This window comes from Pseudophryne corroboree, chromosome 3 (genome assembly GCF_028390025.1).
Source record: "Pseudophryne corroboree isolate aPseCor3 chromosome 3, aPseCor3.hap2, whole genome shotgun sequence".
Lineage (NCBI taxonomy): Eukaryota > Metazoa > Chordata > Amphibia > Anura > Myobatrachidae > Pseudophryne > Pseudophryne corroboree.
The window spans coordinates 85,040,580-85,062,370 of record NC_086446.1 but is presented as its reverse complement, the minus strand read 5'-3'; the positions used below and the strand labels follow the sequence as shown (position 1 = coordinate 85,062,370).

The 21,791-nt window shown below is 49.1% G+C and overlaps 1 protein-coding gene across 1 annotated transcript in view; it reads left to right on the top strand.

Moving 5' to 3' along the window:
- The window catches only part of LOC135057187 (uncharacterized), an 826,406-nt gene that overhangs the window by 144,932 nt on the left and 659,683 nt on the right, over window positions 1-21,791 (top strand). Inside the window, 5 exon segments of the mRNA XM_063963085.1 lie at window positions 314-518; window positions 4,401-4,495; window positions 4,655-4,751; window positions 4,915-5,012; window positions 5,668-5,872. Coding sequence (XP_063819155.1) covers window positions 314-518; window positions 4,401-4,495; window positions 4,655-4,751; window positions 4,915-5,012; window positions 5,668-5,872 — 700 coding nt within the window.

Genomic DNA, 21,791 nt, shown 5'->3' with positions numbered 1-21,791 from the left:
GAGCGCAACGCTATTTATTCTCCCTCCAGGGGTGTTGTGGACACCCCAAGACGAAGAATAGTCTGTATCCTGGCGGTCGGTTTCCCGGTGCCGGTATGCAGAGCGCCAGGATATCGAGTACCTCCCGTTATATTTGTCCCACCTGCAGTGCACATGATTTTGCCCATTAGAGAAAGATTTTGCTTTTGCAATCCATGCTTAACTCGGCCCTATATGATCTGCAGAGAATCTGTGTGTGTCTTATACAGCTGATTACCCTCAATTCATTCAATCAGACATTATGAAAGTGTTTTATTTATTGTTGGTTATTTAGGTTGGAGGTCTGAGTGATATCAAGGTAGAAGATATAGAGGGAGAAGAAGAGACGTATGTGACTGATATAAAGGCAGAAGATATAGAGGGAGAAGAAGAGACGTATGTGAGTGATATTAAGGCAGAACATATAAAGAGAGAGGAGACGTATGTGTGGGATGACCAGCAGTGTAAGGAGGAGGAAATCCCTACAGATATCAGCACAGGTGAGTAATAATCAGTAATTACAGAGGAGTCACACATTTTACTTATTCTGCACCCTCCTCCGTACGGTATCCGGACTCTAGGTCGACACCCATTGGTCGACAGTGAGGTCGGCACATGAAATAGGTCGACACGGCCATTAGGGCAACATGGACAAGGTCGACTTGGAAAAGTTCGACATGAGCTTTTCACTTTTTTTTTTTTTTCTTTCCATTTTCTGAGCTTTTTTATACTTTCCGATCCATGTGGACTACAAATGGGAACGGTAACCTGTACCAGTCGCAGCAAGGCAACTTGCCCGAAGCATGGAGAGCGAAGCGGTGCACTAATTGGGGTTCCCGGTCACTTTACGGAAAAAAACCTCATGTCGACCTATTTCCTGTATTGACATACTGTCGACCTGGACACTGTTGACCCTGAGTCCCATACCCCATCTGTACAGTGAGGGAGCCAGGAGCCTTCAGCCCCTATTATACTCCTGTGTGTTACCAGCCCAGAGATGTGACCAGTCTCCTCCCCACACTCTCTGGTGTATCTCATACATCAGGAGCCATCAGCCCCTATTATACTCCTGCTCTCCCCCTCACATCATGTCACTGTGTGTTACCAGCCCAGAGATCTGACCAGTCTCCTCCCCACACTCTCAGGTGTATCTCATACATCAGGAGCCATCAGCCCCTATTACACTCCTGCTCTCCCCCTCACATCATGTCACTGTGTGTCACCAGCCCAGAGATCTGACCAGTCTTCTCCCCACACTTTCTGGTGTATCTCATACATCAGGAGCCATCAGCCCCTATTATACTCCTGCTCTCCCCCTCACATCATGTCACTGTGTGTTACCAGACCAGAGATCTGACCAGTCTCCTCCCCACACTCTCTGGTGTATCTCATACATCAGGAGCCATCAGCCCCTATTATACTCCTGCTCTTCCCGTCACATCATGTCACTGTGTGTTACCAGACCAGAGATCTGACCAGTCTCCTCCCCACACTCTCTGGTGTATCTCATACATCAGGAGCCATCAGCCCCTATTATACTCCTGTTCTCCCCCTCACATCATGTCACTGTGTTACCAGCCCATAGATCTGACCAGTCTCCTCCCCACACTCTCTGGTGTATCTCATACATCAGGAGCCATCAGCCCCTATTATACTCCTGCTCTCCTCCTCACATCATGTCACTGTGTGTTACCAGCCCAGAGATCTGACCAGTCTCCTCCCCACGCTCTCTGGTGTATCTCGTACATCAGGAGCCATCAGCCCCTATTATACTCCTGCTCTACCCCTCACATCATGTCACTGTGTGTTACCAGCCCAGAGATCTGACCAGTTTCCTCCTCACACTCTCTGGTGTATCTCATACATCAGGAGCCATCAGCCCCTATTATACTCCTGTTCTCCCCCTCACATCATGTCACTGTGTTACCAGCCCATAGATCTGACCAGTCTCCTCCCCACACTCTCTGGTGTATCTCATACATCAGGAGCCATCAGCCCCTATTATACTCCTGCTCTCCTCCTCACATCATGTCACTGTGTGTTACCAGCCCAGAGATCTGACCAGTCTCCTCCCCACGCTCTCTGGTGTATCTCATACATCAGGAGCCATCAGCCCCTATTATACTCCTGCTCTCCCCCTCACATAATGTCACTGTGTGTTACCAGCCCATAGATCTGACCAGTCTCCTCCCCACACTCTCTGGTGTATCTCATACATCAGGAGCTATCAGCCCCTATTATACTCCTGCTCTCCCCCTCACATCATGTCACTGTGTGTTACCAGCCCATAGATCTGACCAGTCTCCTCCCCACACTCTCTGGTGTATCTCATACATCAGGAGCTATCAGCCCCTATTATACTCCTGCTCTCCCCCTCACATCATGTCACTGAGTGTTACCAGCCCAGAGATCTGACTAGTCTCCTGCCCACACTGTCTGGTGTATCTCATACATCAGGAGCCATCAGCCCCTATTATACTCCTGCTCTCCCCCTCACATCATGTCACCAAGTGTTACCAGCCCAGAGATCTGACTAGTCTCCTCCCCACACTGTCTGGTGTATCTCATACATCAGGAGCCATCAGCCCCTATTATAACCCTGCTCTCCCCCTCACATCATGTCACCAAGTGTTACCAGCCCAGAGATCTGACTAGTCTCCTCCTCACACTCTCTGGTGTATCTCATACATCAGGAGCCATCAGCTCCTATTATACTCCTGCTCTCCCTCTCGCATCATGTCACTGTGTGATACCCGCCCATGGATCTGACCAGTCTCCCCCCCCCCTATCAAAAATCAAATGGAAAATCGATTATAAATCCAAATCCCTTTCAAAATCGAATATCAGCAAAACATCGGTACTTTTATCTAGATGAAGATAGGTTCCCCTGATTTCCTAACATTCAGTTTTTAAATCGAACAAAACTCGAACACAAAATTGACATACAAATCCCCAAAATAATAAGACCAATAGCACACAGGCTATTTTTAGCTACTAGACAATATTCTGTACCCTAAACCTTCATTATGATGCCTATAAACGTAGATGTAATGGACGCTATTCCAATGTTTTCACATTTGAGCGATTATATTGGTTTATTTTGTGTGCATATTCTTCGCACTGCATGTGCCCCAAAGTCTAATAGCGATGCCGATCGCAGTGTTTACCTTTACGCAGACTGATTAACAGTTCGGGGGCTTAATTCAGACTGGATCGCGGCAGCGATGGCAGTCTGAATCCCTATGTCGAGTGCGCTCGCGCAGCGTCTGCACTGCTCATGCGCACACTGGGAGCCCAGTGAGATGCTATCAGCATCTCAGGGCTGCGATCGCCTCCGCCTGATTGACAGGCAGAGGCGCTCGCGGGGCAGGAGGGTGCGTGCCAACGGCGTTAGAACGCAGTTGGCAGGGCGCGGTCCAAACAACGCAGGCGTGTCCTGACCATTGGAGGGGCAGACCGCGGAGGCTGCGTGATGTCACATGCAGCCGCTGTAACCCGGACGCGGCGGGTAGCGGCCAGCCAGTGCGCAGGAGCTGCGCGGGCATGTATCTACTCGCTAGGTGCAAAAGCATCGCCGGCGTTCGATGCTTTTGCACCTGTGTGGGGGGTGTAGGGCCTGACATGCGGTGTGAACTAGCCCTGTGCTGGGCGTCCCCTTGCATGTCTGTGTGACTGATCGTACTAAATTTAGATCAGATCTGAATTACCCCCGCCTCCGTTTGTGGGCGTGACGGAGGAGTGGTGGCAAAAGCGCAGAAGCGTTGCAACTGTTTTCGGGGCGTCACTGGGTGTGCCGTGCCGTACTCAAGTAGCGTGCCTCTGGCGTCTCTTGCCGTGCTGCATAGCTGTTGATTTTATTAAGATGATGGTTATAGAAGGATGTGTATGCACTCCACCATCGGAGATGTACGCAAACCAGCACAGGCGCCCCCCCACTATAAAACATGTACGCAAACCAGTGCAGGCATTCCACCATCGAAGATGTATGCAAATAAGAATTAGAGGAACCACAGCAGCTTCTTGCATGTGATCTGTTTTGTCCAATAGGAATACATAAGGAAGTGCATGTTGGTTTCTATTCTATTTCATTTGATTTTATATTCATTTTATAGGTGGGTTTATGTTCGATTTTGAAATGGACATCCAAAGCCGAACAATAAGTCAAAATTGACACACATCGAATTCGATTTTGAAATTGATTTCAAAACCAAATGTTAGTAAATGAACAATTTGAACAGTGAAGACAAATTTTGGTTTGATTCGATTTCAGTTTATTTAAATTGAACTTTACATCGAGTACAAAATCGAACGTTGGTAAATATACCCCGTTATCTGCTAGTCACATATATACACTGTACTATGTCACTGTGTGTCTCCCACAGATGGAGCCAGTAACAGAGATACCCCAGAGAGATGTCACCATCCTCATTCCCAGGACTGTACAGAGGAGAATCACAGGACCCCACAGGAGAGTCCGGTAGGTGGGATTTAGGGTCTCACCAATATACCAGAGTGACTTTTCACTATATGATCTGCAGAGCAGCTGTGTGTGTCTTACTGAAATTCTTCTACTTAATGTGAATTAATGAAATAAGACATTTCTAAAAATGTTTTTATTGTTTTGTGGATTACCTAGGGTGAAGGTGTGATTGAAATTAAGGTAGAAGAAGAGATGTATGTGAGGGATGATCAGCAGTGTAAGGAGGATGAAATCCCTACAGATATCAGCACAGGTGAGTAATAATCACTTATTACAGAGAGGGGTCACATATTCTTATTCTGTTACTACAATCTCTTGCTCAGGGGATACTGCTGGGTCACGTAAAACTAATTTATTATAATGGAGAGCAGTTCTGATTATGTACAATGTACTCTGTCACTGTGTGTCTCCTATAGATGGACCCAGTAACAGGGATTCCCCAGAGAGATGTCCCCATACTCTATATTCACAGTATTGTACAGAGGAGAATCACAGGACCCCACAGGAGGATCAGGTAAGTGGGATGTAGAGTCTCGCCATAGACCAAAGTGACGGTCACTATGGGCCTGATTCAGCATGGATCACAAAAACAAAATCTTTCTCTAATGGGCAAAACCATGTGCACTGCAGGGGGGGGGGGGGGGGGGCAGATGTAACGTGCAAAGAGAGTTAGATTTGGGTGGGGTGTATTCAAACTGAAATCTAATTGCAGTGTATAAATAAAGCCGCCAGTATTTACCCTGCACAGAAACAAAATAACCCACCCAAATCTAACTCTCTCTGAACCTGTTTTATTTGGGTGTACTATGATATACTGGCGCTGGGATCCCGACCGCCTGGATGCTGGCAGGAGGGTGAGCGCAACGCTATTTATTCTCCCTCCAGGGGTGTTGTGGACACCCCAAGACGAAGAATAGTCTGTATCCTGGCGGTCGGTTTCCCGGTGCCGGTATGCAGAGCGCCAGGATATCGAGTACCTCCCGTTATATTTGTCCCACCTGCAGTGCACATGATTTTGCCCATTAGAGAAAGATTTTGCTTTTGCAATCCATGCTTAACTCGGCCCTATATGATCTGCAGAGAATCTGTGTGTGTCTTATACAGCTGATTACCCTCAATTCATTCAATCAGACATTATGAAAGTGTTTTATTTATTGTTGGTTATTTAGGTTGGAGGTCTGAGTGATATCAAGGTAGAAGATATAGAGGGAGAAGAAGAGACGTATGTGACTGATATAAAGGCAGAAGATATAGAGGGAGAAGAAGAGACGTATGTGAGTGATATTAAGGCAGAACATATAAAGAGAGAGGAGACGTATGTGTGGGATGACCAGCAGTGTAAGGAGGAGGAAATCCCTACAGATATCAGCACAGGTGAGTAATAATCAGTAATTACAGAGGAGTCACACATTTTACTTATTCTGCACCCTCCTCCGTACGGTATCCGGACTCTAGGTCGACACCCATTGGTCGACAGTGAGGTCGGCACATGAAATAGGTCGACACGGCCATTAGGGCAACATGGACAAGGTCGACTTGGAAAAGTTCGACATGAGCTTTTCACTTTTTTTTTTTTTTCTTTCCATTTTCTGAGCTTTTTTATACTTTCCGATCCATGTGGACTACAAATGGGAACGGTAACCTGTACCAGTCGCAGCAAGGCAACTTGCCCGAAGCATGGAGAGCGAAGCGGTGCACTAATTGGGGTTCCCGGTCACTTTACGGAAAAAAACCTCATGTCGACCTATTTCCTGTATTGACATACTGTCGACCTGGACACTGTTGACCCTGAGTCCCATACCCCATCTGTACAGTGAGGGAGCCAGGAGCCTTCAGCCCCTATTATACTCCTGTGTGTTACCAGCCCAGAGATGTGACCAGTCTCCTCCCCACACTCTCTGGTGTATCTCATACATCAGGAGCCATCAGCCCCTATTATACTCCTGCTCTCCCCCTCACATCATGTCACTGTGTGTTACCAGCCCAGAGATCTGACCAGTCTCCTCCCCACACTCTCAGGTGTATCTCATACATCAGGAGCCATCAGCCCCTATTACACTCCTGCTCTCCCCCTCACATCATGTCACTGTGTGTCACCAGCCCAGAGATCTGACCAGTCTTCTCCCCACACTTTCTGGTGTATCTCATACATCAGGAGCCATCAGCCCCTATTATACTCCTGCTCTCCCCCTCACATCATGTCACTGTGTGTTACCAGACCAGAGATCTGACCAGTCTCCTCCCCACACTCTCTGGTGTATCTCATACATCAGGAGCCATCAGCCCCTATTATACTCCTGCTCTTCCCGTCACATCATGTCACTGTGTGTTACCAGACCAGAGATCTGACCAGTCTCCTCCCCACACTCTCTGGTGTATCTCATACATCAGGAGCCATCAGCCCCTATTATACTCCTGTTCTCCCCCTCACATCATGTCACTGTGTTACCAGCCCAGAGATCTGACCAGTCTCCTCCCCACACTCTGGTGTATCTCATACATCAAGAGCCATCAGCCCCTATTATACTCCTGCTCTCCCTCTCACATCATGTCACTGTGTGTATTACCAGCCCAGAGATCTGACCAGTCTCCTCCCCACACTCTCTGGTGTATCTCATACATCAGGAGCCATTAGCCCCCATTATACTCCTGCTCTCCCCCTCACATTATGTCACTGTGTGTTACCAGCCCAGAGATCTGACCAGTCTCCTCCCCACACTCTCTGGTGTATCTCATACATCAGCAGCCATCAGCCCCTATTATACTCCTGCTCTCCCCTCACATCATGTCACTCTGTGTTACCAGCCCAGAGATCTGACCAGTCTCCTCCCCACATTCTCTGGTGTATCTCATATTTCTCTGACGTCCTAGTGGATGCTGGGACTCCGTCAGGACCATGGGGATTAGCGGCTCCGCAGGAGACAGGGCACAAAAATAAAAGCTTTAGGACTAGGTGGTGTGCACTGGCTCCTCCCCCTATGACCCTCCTCCAAGCCTCAGTTAGGTTTTTGTGCCCGTCCGAGCAGGGTGCAATCTAGGTGGCTCTCCTAAAGAGCTGCTTAGAAAAAGTTATTAGGTTTTTTATTTTCAGTGAGTCCTGCTGGCAACAGGCTCACTGCAACGAGGGACTTAGGGGAGAAGAAGTGAACTCACCTGCGTGCAGGATGGATTGGCTTCTTAGGCTACTGGACACCATTAGCTCCAGAGGGATCGAACACAGGCCCAGCCATGGAGTCCGGTCCCGGAGCCGCGCCGCCGACCCCCTTGCAGATGCCGAAAAGTGAAGAGGTCCAGAAACCGGCGGCAGAAGACTTTTCAGTCTTCATGAGGTAGCGCACAGCACTGCAGCTGTGCGCCATTGTTGTCAGCACACTTCACACCAGCGGTCACTGAGGGTGCAGGGCGCTGGGGGGGGTCGCCCTGGGCAGCAATGATAATACCTTGTTCTGGCTAAAAATACATCACATATAGCCCCTGGGGCTATATGGATGTATTTAACCCCTGCCAGGTCTCACAAACATCGGGAGAAGAGCCCGCCGAAATAGGGGGCGGGGCCTATCTCCTCAGCACACAGCGCCATTTTCCTGCACAGCTCCGCTGCGAGGAAGGCTCCCAGGACTCTCCCCTGCACTGCACTACAGAAACAGGGTAAAAAAACAGAGAGGGGGGGCACTTTTTTGGCGATATTGATATATTAAGCTGCTATAAAGGAAACAACACTTCTGTAGGGTTGTTCCTATATATTTATAGCGCTTGGGTGTGTGCTGGCAAACTCTCCCTCTGTCTCCCCAAAGGGCTAGTGGGGTCCTGTCTTCGATAAGAGCATTCCCTGTGTGTCTGCTGTGTGTCGGTACGTGTGTGTCGACATGTATGAGGACGATGTTGGTGTGGAGGCGGAGCAATTGCCGGTAATGGTGATGTCACCCCCTAGGGAGTCGACACCGGAATGGATGGCTTTGTTTATGGAATTACGTGATAATGTCAGCACGTTACAAAAATCAGTTGACGACATGAGACGGCCGGCAAACCAGTTAGTACCTGTCCAGGCGTCTCAGACACCGTCAGGGGCTGTAAAACGCCCTTTACCTCAGTCGGTCGACACAGACCCAGACACGGACACCGAATCTAGTGTCGACGGTGAAGAAACAAACGTATTTTCCAGTAGGGCCACACGTTATATGATCACGGCAATGAAGGAGGCTTTGCATATCTCTGATACTGCAAGTACCACAAAAAGGGGTATTATGTGGGGTCTGAAAAAACTACCTGTAGTTTTTCCTGAATCAGAGGAATTGAATGAAGTGTGTGATGAAGCGTGGGTTAACCCCGATAGAAAACTGCTAATTTCAAAGAAGTTATTGGCATTATATCCTTTCCCGCCAGAGGTTAGGGCGCGCTGGGAAACACCCCCTAGGGTGGATAAGGCACTCACACGCTTATCAAAACAAGTGGCGTTACCGTCTCCTGAAACGGCCGCCCTCAAGGATCCAGCTGATAGGAGGCTGGAAACTACCCTGAAAAGTATATACACTCATACTGGTGTTATACTGCGACCAGCCATCGCCTCTGCATGGATGTGCAGTGCTGGGGTGGTTTGGTCGGATTCCCTGACTGAAAATATTGATACCCTGGATAGGGACAGTATTTTATTGACTATAGAGCAATTAAAGAATGCTTTTCTTTATATGCGAGATGCTCAGAGGGATATTTGCACTCTGGCATCGAGAGTAAGTGCGATGTCCATATCTGCCAGAAGAAGTTTATGGACGCGACAGTGGTCAGGTGATGCGGATTCCAAACGGCATATGGAAGTATTGCCGTATAAAGGGGAGGAATTATTTGGGGTCGGTCTATCGGATTTGGTGGCCACGGCAACAGCCGGGAAATCCACCTTTTTACCTCAGGTCCCCTCCCAACAGAAAAAGACACCGTCTTTTCAGCCGCAGTCCTTTCGTTCCTATAAGAACAAGAGGGCAAAAGGACAGTCATATCTGCCCCGAGGCAAAGGAAAGGGTAAGAGAGTGCACCAAGCAGCTCCCTCCCAGGAGCAGAAGCCCTCCCCGGCTTCTGCAAAGCCCTCAGCATGACGTTGGGGCTTTACAAGCGGACTCCGGGGCGGTGGGGGGTCGACTCAAGAATTTCAGCGCACAGTGGGCTCACTCACAGGTGGACCCCTGGATCCTGCAGGTAGTATCTCAGGGTTACAGGTTGGAATCCGAGAAGTCTCCCCCTCGCCGGTTCCTAAAGTCTGCTCTGCCAACGTCTCCCTCAGACAGGGCGACGGTATTGGAAGCCATTCACAAGCTGTATTCTCAGCAGGTGATAGTCAAGGTACCCCTCCTACAACAGGGAAAGGGGTATTATTCCACACTATTTGTGGTACCGAAGCCGGACGGCTCGGTAAGACCTATTCTAAATCTGAAATCTTTGAACCTGTACATACAAAAATTCAAGTTCAAGATGGAGTCACTCAGAGCAGTGATAGCGAATCTGGAAGAAGGGGACTTTATGGTGTCCCTGGACATCAAGGATGCTTACCTGCATGTCCCAATTTGCCCTTCACATCAAGGGTACCTCAGGTTCGTGGTGCAAAACTGTCATTATCAGTTTCAGACGCTGCCGTTTGGATTGTCCACGGCACCTCGGGTCTTTACCAAGGTAATGGCCGAAATGATGTTTCTTCTGCGAAGAAAAGGCGTATTAATTATCCGTTACTTGGACGATCTCCTGATAAGGGCAAGGTCCAGAGAACAGCTGGGGGACGTAGTAGCACTAACCCAAGTAGTGCTGCAACAGCACGGGTGGATTCTGAATTTTCCAAAATCTCAATTGACCCCGACGACACGTCTGCTGTTCCTGGGAATGATTCTGGACACGGTTCAGAAAAAGGTGTTTCTTCCGGAGGAGAAAGCCAGGGAGTTATCCGAACTTGTCAGGAACCTCCTAAAACCAGGAAAAGTGTCTGTGCATCAATGCACAAGAGTCCTGGGAAAAATGGTGGCTTCTTACGAAGCGATTCCATTCGGCAGATTCCACGCACGAACTTTTCAGTGGGATCTGCTGGACAAATGGTCCGGATCGCATCTGCAGATGCATCAGCGGATAACTTTGTCTCCACGGACAAGGGTGTCTCTTCTGTGGTGGTTGCAGAGTGCTCATCTGTTAGAGGGCCGCAGATTCGGCATACAGGACTGGGTCCTGGTGACCACGGATGCCAGTCTGAGAGGCTGGGGAGCGGTCACACAGGGAAGAAACTTCCAGGGAGTGTGGTCAAGCCTGGAGATGTCTCTTCACATAAATATACTGGAGCTAAGAGCGATTTACAATGCTCTAAGCCTGGCAAAACCCCTGCTTCAGGGTCAGCCGGTGTTGATCCAATCGGACAACATCACGGCAGTCGCCCACGTAAACAGACAGGGCGGCACAAGAAGCAGGAGGGCAATGGCAGAAGCTGCAAGGATTCTTCGCTGGGCGGAAGATCATGTGATAGCACTGTCAGCAGTGTTCATTCCGGGAGTGGACAACTGGGAAGCGGACTTCCTCAGCAGACACGATCTACACCCGGGAGAGTGGGGACTTCATCCAGAAGTCTTCCACATGATTGTGAACCGTTGGGAAAAACCAAAGGTGGATATGATGGCGTCCCGCCTCAACAAAAAACTGGACAGGTATTGCGCCAGGTCAAGAGACCCTCAGGCAATAGCTGTGGACGCTCTGGTAACACCGTGGGTGTTCCAGTCAGTGTATGTGTTTCCTCCTCTGCCTCTCATACCAAAAGTACTGAGAATTATACGGCAAAGGGGAGTAAGAACGATACTCGTGGCTCCGGATTGGCCAAGAAGAACTTGGTACCCGGAACTTCAGGAGATGCTCACGGAAGATCCGTGGCCTCTACCTCTAAGACGGGACCTGCTTCAGTGTCTATTCCAAGACTTACCGCGGCTGCGTTTGACGGCATGGCGGTTGAACGCCGAATTCTAAGGGAAAAAGGCATTCCGGAAGAGGTCATCCCTACCCTGGTAAAAGCCAGGAAGGAGGTGACTGCACAACATTATCACCGCATTTGGAGAAAATATGTTGCGTGGTGTGAGGCCAGGAAGGCCCCGACGGCGGAATTTCAACTGGGTCGATTCCTACATTTCCTGCAAACAGGATTGTCTATGGGCCTCAAATTAGGGTCCATTAAGGTTCAAATTTCGGCCCTGTCGATTTTCTTCCAGAAAGAATTGGCTTCAGTTCCTGAAGTCCAGACTTTTGTAAAAGGAGTACTACATATACAGCCCCCGGTTGTGCCCCCAGTGGCTCCGTGGGATCTTAATGTAGTTTTGGATTTTCTCAAATCCCATTGGTTTGAGCCACTCAAATCGGTGGATTTGAAATATCTTACATGGAAAGTAACCATGCTACTGGCCCTGGCTTCCGCCAGGAGAGTGTCAGAATTGGCGGCTTTATCGTATAAAAGCCCATATCTGATTTTCCATTCGGACAGGGCAGAACTGCGGACGCGTCCTCAGTTTCTGCCTAAGGTGGTTTCAGCGTTTCACCTGAACCAGCCTATTGTGGTGCCTGCGGCTACTAGTGATTTGGAGGATTCCAAGTTGCTGGACGTTGTCAGGGCATTGAAAATATATATTTCAAGGACGGCTGGAGTCAGAAAATCTGACTCGCTGTTTATACTGTATGCACCCAACAAGCTGGGTGCTCCTGCTTCTAAGCAGACGATTGCTCGTTGGATTTGTAGCACAATTCAACTTGCACATTCTGTGGCAGGCCTGCCACAGCCTAAATCTATCAAGGCCCATTCCACAAGGAAGGTGGGCTCATCTTGGGCGGCTGCCCGAGGGGTCTCGGCATTACAACTCTGCCGAGCAGCTACGTGGTCGGGGGAGAACACGTTTGTAAAATTCTACAAATTTGATACCCTGGCTAAAGAGGACCTGGAGTTCTCTCATTCGGTGCTGCAGAGTCATCCGCACTCTCCCGCCCGTTTGGGAGCTTTGGTATAATCCCCATGGTCCTGACGGAGTCCCAGCATCCACTAGGACGTCAGAGAAAATAAGATTTTACTTACCGATAAATCTATTTCTCGTAGTCCGTAGTGGATGCTGGGCGCCCATCCCAAGTGCGGATTGTCTGCAATACTTGTACATAGTTATTGTTACAAAAAAATCGGGTTGTTATTGTTGTGAGCCGTCTGTTCAGAGGCTCCTACGTTTGTCATACTGTTAACTGGGTTCAGATCACAAGTTGTACGGTGTGATTGGTGTGGCTGGTATGAGTCTTACCCGGGATTCAAAATCCTTCCTTATTGTGTACGCTCGTCCGGGCACAGTATCCTAACTGAGGCTTGGAGGAGGGTCATAGGGGGAGGAGCCAGTGCACACCACCTAGTCCTAAAGCTTTTATTTTTGTGCCCTGTCTCCTGCGGAGCCGCTAATCCCCATGGTCCTGACGGAGTCCCAGCATCCACTACGGACTACGAGAAATAGATTTATCGGTAAGTAAAATCTTATTTTCTCTGACGTCCTAGTGGATGCTGGGAACTCCGTAAGGACCATGGGGAATAGACGGCTCCGCAGGAGACTGGGCACATCTAAAGAAAGATTTAGGACTATCTGGTGTGCACTGGCTCCTCCCCCCATGACCCTCCTCCAAGCCTCAGTTAGATTTCTGTGCCCGGCCGAGCTGGATGCACACTAGGGGCTCTCCTGAGCTCCTAGAAAGAAAGTATAGTTTAGGTTTTTTATTTTACAGTGAGACCTGCTGGCAACAGGCTCACTGCACCGAGGGACTAAGGGGAGAAGAAGCGAACCTACCTAAGTGGTGGTAGCTTGGGCTTCTTAGGCTACTGGACACCATTAGCTCCAGAGGGATCGAACACAGGACCCGACCTCGTCGTCCGTTCCCGGAGCCGCGCCGCCGTCCCCCTTACAGAGCCAGAAGCAAGAAGGTCCGGAAAATCGGCGGCTGAAGACTTCTGTCTTCTCCAAGGTAGCGCACAGCACTGCAGCTGTGCGCCATTGCTCCTCATGCACACCACACACTGCGGTCACTGATGGGTGCAGGGCGCTGGGGGGGGCGCCCTGAGCAGCAATAAATAGCACCTTGGCTGGCAAACTGACACCATATATAGCCCCAGGGGCTATATAGGTGTATGTTAACCCCTGCCAGAATTATTAAAATAGCGGGAGAAAGCCCGCCGAAAAAGGGGCGGAGCCATCTCCCTCAGCACACTGGCGCCATTTTCCCTCACAGCTCAGCTGGAAGGATCGCTCCCTGGCTCTCCCCTGCAGTCCTGCACTACAGAAAGGGTTAAAAAGAGAGGGGGGCACAAAAATTAGGCGCAGTATATTATAATAATGCAGCTATAAGGGAAAACACTCTCTATAGGTGATATCCCTGTGATCTATAGCGCTCTGGTGTGTGCTGGCATACTCTCCCTCTGTCTCCCCAAAGGGCTTTGTGGGGTCCTGTCCTCTGTCGGAGCATTCCCTGTGTGTGTGCTGTGTGTCGGTACTGCTGTGTCGACATGTATGATTAGGAAAATGATGTGGAGGCGGAGCAAATGCCTGTGAATGTGATGTCACCCCCTGCGGGGTCGACACCTGTGTGGATGGACTTATGGAAGGTGTCAACTCCTTACACAAAAGGTTTGACGACATAGGACAGCCGGCTACTCAGCTTGTGCCTGTTCCAGCGTCTCAAATGTCATCAGGGGCTTTAAAACGCCCGCTACAGATGTCGACACGGATACCGACTCCAGTGTCGACGACGATGAGACTAGTGTACCCTCCAATAGGTCCACCCGTTACATGATTGAGGCAATGAAAAATGTATTACACATTTCTGATAATACCCCAGGTACCACAAAAAAGGGTATTATGTTTGGTGAGAAAAAACTACCTGTAGTTTTTCCTGCATCTGAGAAATTAATATGAGGTGTGTGAGGAAGCGTGGTCTTCCCCCCGATAAGAAATTGATAATTTCTAAGCAGCGTACCCTTTTCCGCCAGAGGATAGGTCACGTTGGGAAATACCCCCTAGGGTAGATAAAGCGCTGACACGCTTATTAAAAAAGGTGGCACTACCGTCTCCGGATACGGCCGCCCTAAAAGAACCTGCTGATAGAAAGCAGGAAACTACCCTTAAAGCTATATACACACACGGGCATTATATTGAGACCAGCTATTGCCTCGGCATGGAGGTGCAGTGCGGCTGCTGCGTGGTCAGATTCCCTGTCGGAACTATGGATAGGGACAATATTTTGCTGACAATAGAGCATATAAAAGACGCTGTCTTATACATGCGTGATGCACAGAGGGATATTTGCCGGCTGGCATCACAAATAAGCGCTATGTAAAAGCGATGCCGATTCAAAACGGCACATGGAAGTTTTGCCCTATAAGGGGGTGGAACTGTTTGGGGATGGTCTTTCAGACCTCGTTTCCACAGCTACTGCTGGGAAATCAAACTGGTTGCCACAAGCTACCCCACAGCAAAAGTAAGCACTGTATTATCAGGTACAGTCCTTTCGGCCCCAGAAAAGCAAGAGGGCTTGGAGGCTCATCTTTTCTGCCAAGAGGAAAAGGTAGAGGGAAAAAGCTGCAGCACACAGCTAGTTCCCAAGAGCAGAAGTCCTCCCCTTCGTCCGGTAAGTCCACAGCATGACGCTGGGACTGCTCAGGCGGACCCGGGTACGGTGGGGGCCCGTCTCAAAAATTTCAGCGCACAGTGGGCTCTCTCACAGGCGGATCCCGGGGTTCTTCAAACAGTATCTCAGGGGTACAGGCTGGAATTCGAGACGTCTCCCCCCCGCCGTTTCCTAAAATCTGCCTTACCGGCAACTCCCTCTGCCAGGGAGGCAGTGTGGTGGTTATCCAAAAACTGTATTCACAGCAAGTGATTGTCAAGGTACCCCTCCTTCAACAAGGAAAGGGTTACTATTCCACAATGTTTGTGGTACCGAAACCGGAAGGTTCGGTGAGACCCATCTTAAATTTAAAATCCTTGAACACATATATCAAAAGATTCAAGTTCAAGATGGAATCGCTCAGGGCGGTTATTGCGAACCTGGACGAGGGGGATTACAGGGTCTCTCTGGACATCAAGGATGCTTACCTGCATGTCCCCATTTACCCTCCTCACCAGGAGTACCTCAGGTTTGTGGTACAGGACTGTCACTATCAGTTCCAGACGCTGCCGTTTGGGTTATCCACGGCACCGAGGGTCTTTACCAAGGTAATGGCCGACATGATGATACTCCTTCGCAAGAAGGGAGTTTTTAATTATCCCGTACTTGGACGATCTCCTGATAAAGGCGAGGTCCAAGGAACAGTTGGTAGTGGGGGTAGCACTTTCTCGGGAAGTGCTGCAACAGCACGGCTGGATTCTCAATATTCCAAAGGCACAGCTGGTCCCGACGATACGTCTTCTGTTCCTGGGAATGATTCTGGACACAGACCAGAAAAAAGTGTTTCTTCCAGTGGAAAAAGCCGAGGAGTTGTCATCTCTAGTCAGAGACCTCCTAAAACCGGGACAGGTGTCGGTACATCAATGCACACGAGTCCTGGGAAAAATGGTAGCTTCGTACGAAGCAATTCCATTCGGAAGGTTCCACGCAAGGACTTTCCAGTGGGTCCTGTTGGACAAATGGTCCGGGTCCCATCTCCAGATGCAACAGCGGATAACCCTGTCGGCAGGGACCAGGGTGTCGCTGCTGTGGTGGCTGCAGAGGGCTCATCTACTAGAGGGCCGCAGATTCGGAATACAGGACTGGGTCCTGGTGACCACGGATGCCAGCCTTCGGGGCTGGGGTGCAGTCACACAGGGAAGAAATTTCCAAGGACTGTGGTCAAATCAGGAGATTTCGCTTCACATAAATATTCTGGAGCTAAGGGCCATTTACAATGCCCTAAGCCAAGCAAGGTCCCTGCTTCAGAATCAGCCGGTACTGATCCAATCAGACAACATCACAGCGGTCGCCCATGTTAACAGACAGGGCGGCACAAGAAGCAGGAGGGCAATGGCAGAAGCCACAAGGATTCTCCGATGGGCGGAAAATCATGTGTTAGCACTGACAGCAGTGTTCATTCCGGGAGTGGACAACTGGGAAGCAGACTTCCTCAGCAGGCACGACCTCCACCCGGGAGAATGGGGACTTCATCCAGAGGTCTTCCAAATGCTGGTAAACCGTTGGGAAAGACCACAGGTGGACATGATGGCGTCCCGCCTCAACAAAAAGCTAAAAAGATATTGCGCCAGATCAAGGGACCCTCAGGCGATCGCTATGGACGCTCTAGTAACACCGTGGGTGTACCAGTCGGTTTATGTGTTTCCTCCTCTGCCTCTCATTCCCAAGGTACTGAGAATATTACGAAGGCGAGGAGTGAAAGCTATACTCGTGGTTCCGGATTGGCCAAGAAGAGCTTGGTACCCGGAACTTCAAGAGATGCTTTCAGAGGACCCTTGGCCTCTGCCGCTCAGACAAGACTTGCTGCAGCAGGGGCCCAGTCTGTTCCAAGACTTACCGCGGCTACGTTTGACGGCATGGCGGTTGAACACCGGATCCTGAAGGAAAAGGGCATTCCGGAGGAAGTCATCCCTACCCTGATCAAAGCCAGGAAGGATGTCACCGCAAAACATTATCACCGCATTTGGCAGAAATATGTTGCTTGGTGTGAGGCCAGGAAGGCCCCAACGGAGGAATTTCAACTGGGTCGATTCCTGCATTTCCTGCAAGCAGGGGTGACGTTGGGCCTCAAATTGGGGTCCATTAAGGTCCAGATTTCGGCCCTGTCGATTTTCTTCCAGAAAGAAGAAAAAAAAGAAAAAAAGTGGGTGGGCGCTAGTTAAATGGCTATAAGACACCTAAAATTAAGTGCTGTTGTACTGGTTGCAGCTTCCCCAGGTTGAGGTGCTGATCCTCAGCCAAAAAAAGGTTGTGAAACAAAGAATACTCGGTGAAGCGCTACCATTCAACAGCATAAATAAATTTATTAATAAAAAGCATATATAAAAAACTGTCACAATTCAATAAAATATACCCAATATCTTGTATTATAATGAGCTCAGGTATTATGTAACAAACAATCGTAACACAAATGGTACCAATATATATAGTGGAAGCTCCCTGGGAGAAAGAAAAACCACCTATATTCTGGTGGAGACTGCAGCATTTATAATTGTGTTAAGCTCCATGCATGGGCTGTTTAATCGTGTAGATTTTCTTTGAAAGTCCATCCGTTTTTAAATGATGTTAATGTGGTGTAATTATGATCTAACCACCATTTAATGAAGAGCTTATTAGCTCGCAGTGGGTAATTTCCAACGGAATTAAGGTTTATTGGGTAGCTCTAATGGATGAGCTTCCATATGTATATGACTTTAAGCTGTACTGGCTATTTGAAAAAGTCCCGTATATACGGCTTACCCCAACCTTTCCGTGATGAGAAGGTAGATTGTTCTCTCCTGTAAAACGGTGGGTGCCGGCTGCCCACACTAAGGTCCTGCTGTGCGTCGATGTCCGGACGCTGATAGGAAAAACGGATGGAGATCAGCCTTTCAAGTGCTGGTGTCAGAGCGTGGATTTATGCCTATATTGCATAGGCTTGTAGCTCCGTCTGCGGGAGCCGCCGAACACCCTTGTGCACTGATGTGGGAGCGCGGCTTGATGTCTCCGAGTCGTGCGCTTATGTTCTATTAACGGGAGCCGTTGTACACACTCCTTGTGTGTGGGTGCTTTAATGAGCTCAGGATATCGGGTCAACGTCGGGCGGATGCTTGACGCGTTTCTCAGCCACAGAACAGGGGCTGTTTCATCAGAAGTCTGATGAAACAGCCCCTGTTCTGTGGCTGAGAAACGCGTCAAGCATCCGCCCGACGTTGACCCGATATCCTGAGCTCATTAAAGCACCCACACACAAGGAGTGTGAACAACGGCTCCCGTTAATAGAACATAAGCGCACGACTCGGAGACATCAAGCCGCGCTCCCACATCAGTGCACAAGGGTGTTCGGCGGCTCCCGCAGACGGAGCTACAAGCCTATGCAATATAGGCATAAATCCACGCTCTGACACCAGCACTTGAAAGGCTGATCTCCATCCGTTTTTCCTATCAGCGTCCGGACATCGACGCACAGCAGGACCTTAGTGTGGGCAGCCGGCACCCACCGTTATACAGGAGAGAACAATCTACCTTCTCATCACGGAAAGGTTGGGGTAAGCCGTATATACGGGACTTTTTCAAATAGCCAGTACAGCTTAAAGTCATATACATATGGAAGCTCATCCATTAGAGCTACCCAATAAACCTTAATTCCGTTGGAAATTACCCACTGCGAGCTAATAAGCTCTGAATTAAATGGTGGTTAGATCATAATTACACCACATTAACATCATTTAAAAACGGATGGACTTTCAAAGAAAATCTACACGATTAAACAGCCCATGCATGGAGCTTAACACAATTATAAATGCTGCAGTCTCCACCAGAATATAGGTGGTTTTTCTTTCTCCCAGGGAGCTTCCACTATATATATTGGTACCATTTGTGTTACGATTGTTTGTTACATAATACCTGAGCTCATTATAATACAAGATATTGGGTATATTTTATTGAATTGTGACAGTTTTTTATATATGCTTTTTATTAATAAATTTATTTATGCTGTTGAATGGTAGCGCTTCACCGAGTATTCTTTCTTTTCTTCCAGAAAGAACTGGCTTCACTGCCTGAAGTTCAGACTTTTGTCAAAGGAGTTCTGCATATTCAGCCTCCTTTTGTGCCCCCAGTGGCACCTTGGGATCTCAATGTGGTTTTGGAGTTCCTGGAATCACATTGGTTTGAACCACTTAAGACTGTGGATTTGAAATATCTCACGTGGAAAGTGGTCATGCTGTTGGCCCTGGCTTCGGCCAGGCGTGTGTCAGAATTGGCGGCTTTGTCCTATAAAAGCCCTTATCTGATTTTCCATATGGATAGGGCAGAGTTGAGGACTCGTCCTCAGTTTCTTCCGAAGGTGGTATCAGCGTTTCACTTGAACCAGCCTATTGTGGTGCCTGCGGCTACTAGGGACTTGGAGGATTCCAAGTTACTGGACGTAGTCAGGGCCCTGAAAATTTATGTTTCCAGGACGGCTGGAGTCAGGAAAACTGACTCGCTGTTTATCCTGTATGCACCCAACAAACTGGGTGCTCCTGCTTCTAAGCAGACTATCGCGCGCTGGATTTGTAGCACTATTCAGCTGGCGCATTCTGCGGTGGGACTACCGCAGCCTAAATCTGTAAAAGCCCATTCCACAAGGAAGGTGGGCTCATCTTGGGCGGCTGCCCGAGGGGTCTCGTCTTTACAACTTTGCCGAGCTGCTACTTGGTCAGGGGCAAACACGTTTGCAAAATTCTATAAATTTGATACCCTGGCTGAGGAGGACCTGGAGTTCTCTCATTCGGTGCTGCAGAGTCATCCGCACTCTCCCGCCCGTTTGGGAGCTTTGGTATAATCCCCATGGTCCTTACGGAGTTCCCAGCATCCACTAGGACGTCAGAGAAAATAAGAATTTACTCACCGGTAATTCTATTTCTCGTAGTCCGTAGTGGATGCTGGGCGCCCATCCCAAGTGCGGATTGTCTGCAATACTTGTAAATAGTTATTGTTACACAAATCGGGTTGTTATTGTGAGCCATCTGTTCAGAGGCTCCTTTTGTTATCATACTGTTAACCGGGGTTCCTATCACGAGTTATACGGTATGATTGGTGTGGCTGGTATGAGTCTTACCCGGGATTCAAAATCCTTCCTTATTGTGTCAGCTCTTCCGGGCACAGTGTCCTAACTGAGGCTTGGAGGAGGGTCATGGCGGGAGGAGCCAGTGCACACCAGATAGTCCTAAATCTTTCTTTAGATGTGCCCAGTCTCCTGCGGAGCCGTCTATTCCCCATGGTCCTTACGGAGTTCCCAGCATCCACTACGGACTACGAGAAATAGAATTACCGGTGAGTAAATTCTTATTTTCTGCTATATAAGGGACTGAAACTGGTTCCATAGCATTGTACAGAGGCCCTCATTCCGAGTTGATTGCTCGCTAGTTACTTTTAGCAGCCATGCAAACGCATGGTCCCTGCCCACGGGGGAGTGTATTTTCACTTTGCAAGAGTGCGAACGCCTGTGCAGCCGAGTGGTACAAAAACATTTTGTGCAAAACAAGACCAGCCCTGAAGTTACTTATCCTGTGCGATGATTGCTGCGACGAAGGTCCCGGAATTGACGTCAGATACCCGCCCTGAAATCGCCTGGACACACCTGCGTTTTTCCAAACACTCCCAGAAAACGGTCAGTTGACACCCATAGACTCCCTCTTCCTGTCAATCTCCTTGCGATCGGCTGAGCGAATGGAATCGTCGCTAGAAGCAGTGCAATACACCGATGCTCTTTGTACCCGTATGCAGCTCGTGCGCATTGCAGCTCATACGCATGCGTAGTTTTGCCATTTTAAAAAAAAATGATCGCTACGCATCGAACAACAACAGCAGCTAGCGATCAACTCGGAATGAGGGCCAGGGTACAATAGTATGGAACCCCGTGTGGCATTTACGCATTATCTTCATTGTGTAAAAGTAGCTGAATGGGTGATCCTCAGTACAGGTATCTGCTGCAATACTAAATAAAAATAGCAGGTGACCCCACTCATCTTAAGGTCAGACACATCCTTCACACCTCACACTTACTCCACCTATATCACACACACACACACATATAACTATGGTGGCCAATCCCGGGATCTGGATCGGCGGGATCCCGGGATTTAGGCCCAAAAATGGCCGGGATTGGAAGCTCCAATCCCGGGGATTGAGGGATCAGCGTTGAACGTCCACAGGTCGCTCAGACACTGCCCGGCTTCCTCTTTCCGGGTCCCCAGCGCAGCGTGAGAGGTCACGCTGCGCTGTCAGCCGCCAGCAGCGATCAACGGATGTTGCCCGCCCTCGGTATATGGTGAGTTATATGTGCGGGGCGGGCAGGGGTGGGGTGAGGGGACGGCCACCTAGCTAAAAGCCAATCCCGGGATTGCCCATTTTTCAATCCCGATACCCGGGATTGAAAAAATGGCCCAGGATTGGTTTCCCTACATATAACCACACACCCTGCATTACACAATAGCTGCCTCCAGTCTCTGTCCTCTTATTATTATCATCATCATCATCATCAGTGTCTATATGTAATGTGAAATGTGAATGGCTGGGAAATGTTTCTCACCAAAGACTGTATTTTGTGTGAATTTATCCAGTGTGATTTGTACAATCT